The sequence below is a fragment of the Callithrix jacchus genome, chromosome X, assembly GCF_049354715.1.
Source record: "Callithrix jacchus isolate 240 chromosome X, calJac240_pri, whole genome shotgun sequence".
Taxonomy (NCBI): Eukaryota; Metazoa; Chordata; class Mammalia; order Primates; family Cebidae; genus Callithrix; species Callithrix jacchus.
The window spans coordinates 56,520,231-56,530,372 of record NC_133524.1 but is presented as its reverse complement, the minus strand read 5'-3'; the positions used below and the strand labels follow the sequence as shown (position 1 = coordinate 56,530,372).

The 10,142-nt window shown below is 38.1% G+C and overlaps 1 protein-coding gene across 10 annotated transcripts in view; it reads right to left on the bottom strand.

Moving 5' to 3' along the window:
* Positions 1 to 956: 956 nt before the first annotated feature.
* KLF8 (KLF transcription factor 8) overlaps positions 957 to 10,142 on the bottom strand; it is a 255,999-nt gene continuing 246,813 nt past the window's right edge. For all 10 annotated transcript variants that reach the window (XM_078363553.1, XM_054251528.2, XM_078363554.1 and 7 more), the window contains one exon: positions 957 to 8,143. In XM_078363553.1, the coding sequence (XP_078219679.1) occupies positions 7,962 to 8,143 (182 nt within the window). In that variant the 3' untranslated portion in view covers positions 957 to 7,961. The remainder of the gene's footprint in view (positions 8,144 to 10,142) is intronic.

Genomic DNA, 10,142 nt, shown 5'->3' with positions numbered 1-10,142 from the left:
TAGGATTTTTAAAAATACATTCTGGATAGAAATCTTGCATTATATATGCGGCTATCTTTAAATTCTGTTCATGGTATCTTTCATGGTTCACATGTATTTAATCTTTGAAAATACTAAACATATCTCCATAATAACACTGAAAACACTAATGTGTTTCTTCATATGCTGGTCTCTTCCACCAGAGTGAATTTCTTGAGAGCAGGAGCTGGGTTTTATTCATTTCCATAGCAACCAGAAAAGAGACTGGATTATTGTAGGATTTTAGTCAATATTGGTAGCCTTGAATTGATAATGCCTTTAGCCCAAAGGGATGACATTGACTCTTAGAATAAAGAAATGAGTAAAAAATCTGTGAGATTTCTTATTTTTTATCATTTGTAGTGAAAATCTCATCTGGTAGCCCCAGGAACAGTCACTTTTCAATTCGTTCTTCCTACTCTTGGCCTCAATCTCCATCACAGAATTTCCCTCTTTCTATTTTTCTCCCAGAGTTTCTCTGAAAGGTGAGGCAACTTCCACATCTTCACTCAGTGCTATAATTTTTACTGCTGTGGCTTTGAAGTTTAAAGCCATTCCAACACCCTCCTTTCCCTCCTTACTTCTTGAGAAAACATAAACAAAGTGAGAACAGATCTGTGCAAGAAAATCTAGCCAACTAAGTCTGTATCCTACAAACTCTTGTCAGATCCTTTGTAGAAAACATGCAAAAGGAGCACAAAGCCTTCATGAAGCTCCATTCAGGGACACGGCTGAATAGACTCCCCAGAATGGGGAGGACCTCATATGATTAAACAGAGAAATTATCATGATTAAGACAACCTGGCCTCCTTTCTTATCCCATGATACTATATAGTAGTTTCATTATAACTTTACCCAGCTATGGGGAAAAAAAGTGACCTACTCATGTCATGCTAGAGAAACAGAGATTGGAGACAAAGTCAAGAAAATAGCCATGATTTCTGAAGTTTAAAATCTTTTTATTAATAAAAAGTACAATAATTAAACTGAACAAGATTGCTTAGTACCCAAGCACACACCCTGCATGAATGCCATAGTGGGAGAGTCTCCGAAGTAGAACAGAGTAATCTCTAAGTGGCCATGCTAACAGAGGCAAATCTTGAGATCTTGAGTATCTCCAGGTGCGTAACAGACTTGTTTATGAGAGATTGCTCATGATCGTAGCCTCAAAGCCATGCCTCTGGAGCAATAACTAGTATAAAATAGAGGAAAAACAAGGTGTTGCTCTAAAGCACTGAAATAATGAGGCACAAACATAAGAGTTATAGAGACTCAAGCTTAATATACTGTTTCATAATTTCTTTAAACAAACTAACAATGACAAAAAATCCAATTAATCCTTTCACCGCAGGCTCCTTTCCCCAACACAAAAAAGAGAACCAGTTTCTGGCACTGCTCTCCTGCTGTGACCTCCTGTCAAAAAACAGGGATGGACACCATTAGGAATTCTCTTCCCCTTTTAATTCAGTGATACAATGAAAACAGCACTGCATACAACATAGTTACAAAGTAATGTCCAACACAGCTACTTACAGTGACTCTAGGAAAGGAAGGAGAGTTTTTAACAAAATAGTGTCTCTTCCTCTGACCCCAACCCAACACCAGAAAAGGAAATGGAAGGTAAAACCAGTGTTTGGAAAACAAAGAAATATCCTGCCACTGGTATAAATCCCATCCTCTTCCAACCCACTCCCACCCTCAACCACCCTACCCAACTTCCCTCCTCCTACCTATACTATTCAGAGTACAGTAAGTCAGGAAAGAGGAAATATAAGTGGTGAAACTGAACTGCCCAAGGTTTAAAGGGCTCTGGAAAATTGCCTTTGTGCTTCTGAGAGTGTGACATGTAATGTGGTCCAAGCAGAGTTACAAAGGGGGAAGAATACAGCTTTTGAAGCAATGAATTTTGCCTACCTCTTCCTTTAGGTCCTAATACATTTCAAGTATGGAAATGGATGATAATCCTACTGTTAGTAACAAAGAAGATGTAGGGAACGTGAAAGTAAGAGAATAAATAATATTGCTTCCAGTGGCCACTCTTCAATGATCCTTCTTACTGATTCAAATTTATCTCTTTATCACCTAGGAAGCCTTATCTTCTCCTTTACATTGGGTAAATATAAGGTATTATAACTATCATAATAATGGTTATAATACTTGGTTGCTCACTTAAAGATCTCTCATCATTTTTGCCAACATAATTTATGAGAAGCCTCACAATATTCCTGTGAGGTAGATATTGAGATCCCCATTTTGCAAATGGATTAACTGAGGCACAGAGAGGTGATCTGACTTGCCTAAGGTCAACCAAGTGAGACTTATAAAAGTATAGAAGAGAGGTGACTCAGGGTAACATCACTGTTGTCAGAGGGCCATATTAACAGTAAGAAAAGATAGTGCTGTTTATTTAAATTTGGCCCACCCAGTTTCTTTTGTGTCCATCCCTCATACAAGGATTAGCAAACTGCGGAGCATCAGTAAGTTCTTTTGGCTTACTTAAGGTTAGGTTTCTCGATGGTTTGGTTCATGAGAAAACTTTCTGAGACAGGACAGACCCTAGATTCTTGGAACTCACATCACAGAAATCCCTAATTCCAGAATTTTGAGGACCACTTTATTTCAAAGAGCTGTTGGAGTTCTAAAAATATCACTATCATGTACATACACACTGTGCTGTAGTTCATCAAAGTTGCTTCTCATGGGTATACAGGTTAACAATTCAGATACTGCTCTATATGTACACGGAAGTTGAAAAATTAAATAAATAAATGACAGAGGTTGAGAGCCAGATTTCTCAGTATTAGTGTGGGAGGTTTCAGAGAAGTAAGAGGAAGAAGCTAGAATGATTCATGTGGTAACAGATTAGAGTTGAAAACATCAATAGGAACTCATGTTTAGCTAAATAAAAATCTGGATGATTACATATAGAAATATTCATAGACATGCACATATACATAGGATAGTATACACACATATGTTTCCTTGCTCTGTTAGCTGAGATGGCCTAGAAGCAAAAATAGCCCAGTAGCAACAAGGATACCTAATGTCCAGATACTGGTCTCTAATATAATTATCCAGTAAAAGAAACCAGGACTCCTAGAAGAAATGGCTGATTCTAGGAGTAGGCCACAAAATATGTAAGATGAGCCTGAAACATCTTGCAATGGCCGAAAGGACATGCTAGGAAAAAATGATGGGAGTACATCAAAAGGAGTTGAGAATCACCCAAAAGAGCTCCCAATGGCCAAAGCTGAAACAATTCAAGCAACAAAATAAACTAGTAGTAATAGATTATAACTCAAAATATAAAATAAATATCCATGAATCCATGCTGATATAAATAAAGTATTGTATAAATAAATAAATGGGGGAGAAGAGACAATCTCCCTTAAACGATGATTCCAAATAATTTATACAAGATACTTGCTCTCAAGGATGGGGCATATAACTTACCATTCCTTAAGCATGGGTTGCACACAGTGATTTCCTTTCAAAATGTACAGTATGGAAGGGAGAAAAAAAAGAGCACAGGGGAGAAACCTGACAAAGACTATTTCAGCCAGGTGATCAAGGTTAACAACAGTGATAAGTCATGTAAATACAGGCATACCTCGTTTTATTGTGCTTTGCTTTATTGCACTTTGCTGATATTGCATTTTTTTTACAAATTAAAAGTTTGTGGCAACCCTGTGACCAGCAAATCTATTTGGCACCATTTTTCCAACAGCATGTGCTAACGTTGTGTCTGTGCCAGTAACATTTTAGCAAGAAAGTATTTTAAAATAAGGTATGTACATTGCTTCTAAGACATAATGTTATTGCACATTTACCAGACTACAGGATTGTATAGACATAAAATTTTATGTGCACTGGGAAACCAGAAAGTTTGTGTGACTTGCTTTATTCTAATAGTTGCTTCACTGCAGTGATCTGGAACCAAATCTGCATCATCTCCAAAGTATGCCTGTATGATGTGATGAAAATGGCACTTCCTCTCTGTGGTCCTACTCTCAAAAAAACTCATAACCCCAGTCTAATTATGAGAAAGACAACTGACAATTCCCAGTTGAGGAAAGTATTTCTCAAAACTGTCAAGGTCACTAAAAACAAGGAAAGACTGAGAAACTGTCACGATCAAAAGGAACCTAAGGAGATATGACTACTAGATGTAATGTGGAATCCTGAACAAGATGCTGAAACAATTCTTTTTTTGTTTTTTTGAGATGGAGTGTTGCTCTGTCACCTGGGCTGGAGCACAGTGGCAAGATCTCGGCTCACTGCAACTGCCACCTTCTAAGTTCAAGCAATTCTCCTACCTCAGCCTACCCAGTAGCTGGGATTACAGGCACCTGCCACCACATCCAGCTAATTTTTTATATTTTTAATAGAGACAAGGTTTCACCATGTTGGCCAGGCTGGTCTCGAACTCCTGACCTCATCATCATCGCCCACCTCGGCTAGGATTATAGGCATGAGCTACGGTGCCCAATCGGTGTTTTTACCTAATATCCTTTTAAAAGGATTGTTTAAAAAGGATATTAGGTAAAAACTACAAAAACCTGAATAAAGTATGGACTTCAGTTAGTAATATTAAAACATCAATGTGTTTCATTAATTGTAACAAATGTACCACACTAATGTAAGATGTTACTAACAGAGGAAACTATGTAAGGTATATGAGACCTCTCTGTACTAGTTCACAATTTTTCTGTAAATCTGAAACTGTTCAAAAATAAAGTTTATTTTAAAAGAATTTAATATTGAAAACCTTTGTCTTACCCATAATGCACTCTGCCAATTTAATCTACCCAATCAGTTTACACTCTTCAGTTTTTCCTAAATTTTATTATAATTATGAAGTTTATTATGTTCAACTGCTGATCATCAGATAGAGGAATTCTGCTGCAACAAATCCCAGAATATTATCCAATCCTATTGATGCCCCAAGCAACTGTCCAGGATACTGGTGCTTTGCTGTTATAAACACAACAAATTCAATTGAACCCCAAATGCTATTCAAGAGAGATACATTTTAGTTCCTTTCCACCACCTCACTGTCTATCTAGCAAAGTTTTATGTGTTTTTGGTATAATAACTCGGTAGCATACTATATTTGAATTCCTGTACTCTATAAAATTCTGTTAATGAATCCTGACACACATCTTAGAGCATATGTAAGTAATTGGGAAGCTTTTATCATTTTTTGAAGGGGAGTGAGAAATGAGAATAGGCTTAAAATTTCTTTACTACAGACAATTAACAAACATAAAGTCTCTCATTATGTTACAGAAACATTTTTAAATAAAGGCTCAGATGTCAGGGACCCCAATATTTGGGATACTAATTTGATCAACCTAACTTGATCAACAGGATATTTGAAAATCTTCATTTATAAATAGATCATATGCCTCAAGGCAAAAGATTCTGAGGTATGAGGGGAGCAGTTCAGTTCTGAGCTCTGAAAAAAAGTATCAGGATCCAAATTATAAAGAAAATGAATAAGCTTGGGCTCTACTGTGAAATACTGCATCAATTACTCAATCATAAGCTTAAATGTATGTTAATTCATCTTTACCAATCTGTCTTACAGCTACATTAGAGGTCTCCTGTAACAGACTGGCCTTCGAGATCTCCCAGTGCGTTAGCAATTATGCACGTTTGGAACTTGTATACCTAAAATTAGGAAAAAGCCCTGATTGATAACAATGATAACAGTAAAAACCCACATGTCATTTTGAAAAATTTTGGATTCATGGAGAGTTTATGATCTAGATAGACATTACAAGTTAAAATGAGGTAAATAAAATCTAGATATTATAGAAGTGTGTGTCTAATGTTATATGGCAATGACCACGAGTACATTTTACTTGCTATTTAATCAGCTGTAAATGATTTTTGAGGTCTAAAGTTTTTCTGAAGAATACATATAAAATTAGACAAATATTGCCACCAATCACATAAACTTTAATTTGGTTTAATAATGTGATCCTGGCCAGGCGTGGTGGCTCATGCCTGTAATCCCAGCACTTTGGGAGGCCAAGGCAGGCAGATCACTTGAGGTCAGGAGTTTGAGACCAGCCCGGCCAACGTGGCGAAACCCCACCTCTACTAATAGTGTGGTGGCACACACTGTAATCCCAGCTATTCAGGAGGCTGAGGCAGGGGAATCACTTGAACCCAAGAGATGGAGGTTGCCGTGAGCCGAGATCACTCCACTGCACTCCAGCCTGGGTTGACGGAATGAAACTATGTCTCAAAAAATAAATAAATAAAATTATGTGATTCCCTAGGAGAATGAGCATGCAGGTGTATAAGGCCTCAAAGAAACATCTGGAGAACAAATCTGACCCGTATTTGTCTCATCTGTAAAATATAAGGGATGAATAGGACTAGATGGTTAATGGGATCCCTTCTTGGTGCTAGAATTCTACAATTTAGTGAGAACGGACAGCCTCAGGAAATAGTAACCTAAAGTATTCAAGCAGGGTTGAAAAGAAAAAGGTGTTCAATATAAAGACAATATTTAACAGAGAGGCTGAGTCCAAATTCAAGTGATGCAAGCCCCCTCCCCAACCCCTGACCCCAGAAGAGGAAATATGCCATGTGGAGGTAGATCTGTGGTCCAGGGCCAGGAACAGAGGATTTTATACCCCAGATCATATTATAAAACAATCTGATTGGGCAGCCAAATGAGTATATTATGCAACCTGCTGTAATAGCTAAAATAAATGGCTTAGGTTTTCATAGCAGTTGCAGAACATGAAATTGCTTTTTGTATGTCAGTTTCCATGAAAAGCATCTTATGATTCATTTGAAACAGGAATGAATGCCAATAATTCTGTGGAGTGAACAACACTCTGTTCTTCCAACTCCTCACTTCTGTATGACACGCCCCTGGTGTGTGATTTCTCATCATGCAATATACTCAATTGTTTCTTTGTGTAAATGGAAAAAAAAAAAAAACCAGCACAGCCAGCCCCTCAAGACACTGTCTCAACAGCCTGCCATTTGAATGAGGTTTGTGATTAACAGCACTTTAGATATCCTGTCCAAATAAATGTACCCCTCTATTTGTTCTCAGGATCATCCTAGGTCTGTTTGTTCCTGTAACGGCCCAACCTACTCTCCTGGAACATTTTTTTCCTTACTGACATGTCTACGTGTGCTTTGAATATCTGTCCAAATGTAACCTAACAAATAATCATTGTGCAGCAAAATCTTAATCCTGAAGGAGAAAGTGAAAGAGAAGAAGAGGAGGAGGAGGAGAAGGAAAAGAACTCCTCATTCCCTTGATGAACTTAAGAAGCAGAAGCACCAGCACCATCTGAAAACCAAACTTTAAGAGGAAATAGGATTAGATTTATTAAAACATTTTGAGTTTGGTATGGGACTCAGCTTATTCACTGGAAATGTGCCTCATACTCAGAAACCAAATCCCTGTAAATCTTACCACTCAACTACACTGTTATGATCTTTCCATCTAGGAACTTAAAAAAGTCATTTAGGACACTATCAAACCATCTTTAGGTACTTATTTAAAAAACATACGGATAAGAGTTCTAGAAAACAAGAGAAAAATAGGAAAGAAAAAAGCAGCGTATGTTTGTTCACAGCCTTGAATTTGATTCCTGTTTTGTTACTGTAGGAAAAGCGTCCTATTTCAGAGCAGGGGATATGGGAGGCATCCATGGGTGCCACACTGGAATTCAACCCGTATGGAGGTTGACAAAAATGGGTCTGGACAATGGAGAGGTGAAGGTGGAATATGAAGAACCCCACGGGAGACCAGCTATCTTTTCCTCCAGTCTCCTCAACTTGGCTCAGTGGGCTGCTTCAACTCCATTTCAGATGCAAGCTGAGGTCAAAGAGGAAAAAACTATCCTGACCTCAGCACACAAACAGGAAAGATACGAGCGCAGCTTCTCTAGTGCGACTTGTGCAGCTCACATGGTGTCATGGCGACGGCGATGCAGGGACAGGTGGTCAGAGCGAGAAAAGCTGCGGTTGCAGTCTGTGCACCGGAAAGGCTTGATGCCTGTGTGCTTGCGGAAATGGCGAGTGAGCTCATCGGAGCGAGCAAATTTCCAGGAGCAGCCATCCCAGGTGCACTTATAAGGCTTCTCTCCTAAAAAGCAAATGTGACAAAACAAAGAGAATCAGAGAGGGGGTTATTGGACACTAGAATGATAACAGAATACATAACTTGCATCAAGGCTTTAGTGAAAAGGTTAGGCAATAGCCTTGAAGGCATATGCTCATTCATCTTTTAAATTAATTTAATTAATTGAGAAGCACTGTATAAATGTGTGTAATGTTTTGAGATGTATATACACTGTGGAATGGCTAAGTTGAGCTAATTAACATACATATTACCTATAAACTTATCACTTTTTTGTGGTGAGGACTCTTGAAATCTACTCTCTCATTGATTTTCAATAATACAATGCTTCGTTACTTACAGAAGTCCTAAAGAAAGGCCAAGATGTTAGAGTGGGAATCACACAGCCTGTTGTTCAAATAGGCCTTTGTGTGATCCGGGTCTACTACAAACTAGCTGTGTGATCTTAAATAATCACTCCTTCCTGGCTTGGTCCCTGTTTCCTCACCTCTGAAGGATAAAAATATATCAGAAAGTTGTTTAAAACATTTTCTTTTTTAAAGATAGCTGGCAGGCAATACACCTAGGATCTAAACTCAGGACTTTGGCACTTTCCATTGTACCACACTGTAGTAACAACCCTCTCCTCTAATGTCACCCACCAAACAGTCTAAAATAGAGCCATATATACACAGGATGAATGTGTGATTCACTGGAAAGGGCCCTCAGCTAAGTCTACAGGCCTTCTGTGTAAAGTTAGAAACTCAAGGGTATGTAATGGCATGAAGTGCAGTGTCAGGAGAAACTTTTTGAAATAGCTCCACACTCAGAATCATTGGGTTGTATTTAAATTATATATAGGATATGTATGCTCAAGATAGAAAGCTAAATGGAAAAAAAGTAGTATAAAAAACATTAACAGAGTATGACCTCATTATGGTATACAGATCATACACCACACATTTGTATACTCACAATAAAGGCAGTATCAATACACTTAAAAGTACATTATGAAAGAAACTGTTAACAATGAATGACTATGTGGAAAGTGAGGACCAGGGATAGTGGGAAGAGAACTTTTCATTTTTACTTTATACCCTTTTGAACTGTTTTAAAATGCTTTAAAATCATACTGTTGTATCATAATAAAAATTTTAAACCAGGAAATAAGCTATAAGAGCAACAGTAAATATTAACTGTGGATAAGTCTGGGTTGTAGTGTTAGGGTAATGTTTGCTTTCTTCTCCTTTTTTTTTTTTTTGGACATGGGTTTCACCCTTGTTGCCCGGACTGGAGTACAATGTCTCGATCTCGGCTCACTGCAACCTCCTCCTCCTGGGTTCAAGCGATTCTCCTGCCTCAGCCTCCCGAGTAGCTGGGATTATAGGTATGTGCCACCACGCCTGGCTAATTTGGTGTTTTTAGTAGCGATGGGTTTCTACATGTTGGCTAGGCTGGTCTCAAACTCCTGACCTCAGGTGATCTGCCTGCTTTGGCCTCCCAAAGTGCTGGGATTACAGGCATGAGCCACTGCACCCAGCCTGATTTTTTCTTAATACATTTTTCTGTTTCCCATCTTCTACAATGAGCATGTATTATTTTATAATCAGAAACAAGCAATAAAGCAGACAAAAAAATGTATTGGTATTCTAATAGTCTCTTTCGGTCTTTTCCCCTTTTCTCCTTGTAAATTATGTAGGGCATTTAATTTTATGCTGTTCTAAATTCTGGTGGCAATCTGGCTTGCATAAACTGTTTTCCAACTTACTACACACCACCTACCAACCCTCCCAAGTGTTTGCTAATTAACTGTATAGTATTCACATAATGAGCAACAGAGTGTAATCCAGTCTGAATCACAGCTTTGGAATATACCCAGGCAAACACTTTGAAGATTAAAGATGCCATTACTGATCATTTCAGTATTCAGAAATTGCTGCACTAGCTGCTAAGAAGAATGAGATAAAGCTAGGTGTATTGAGACAAAAAGATGGCCAATGAAATATTATCAAATGAAAAAAAGGTA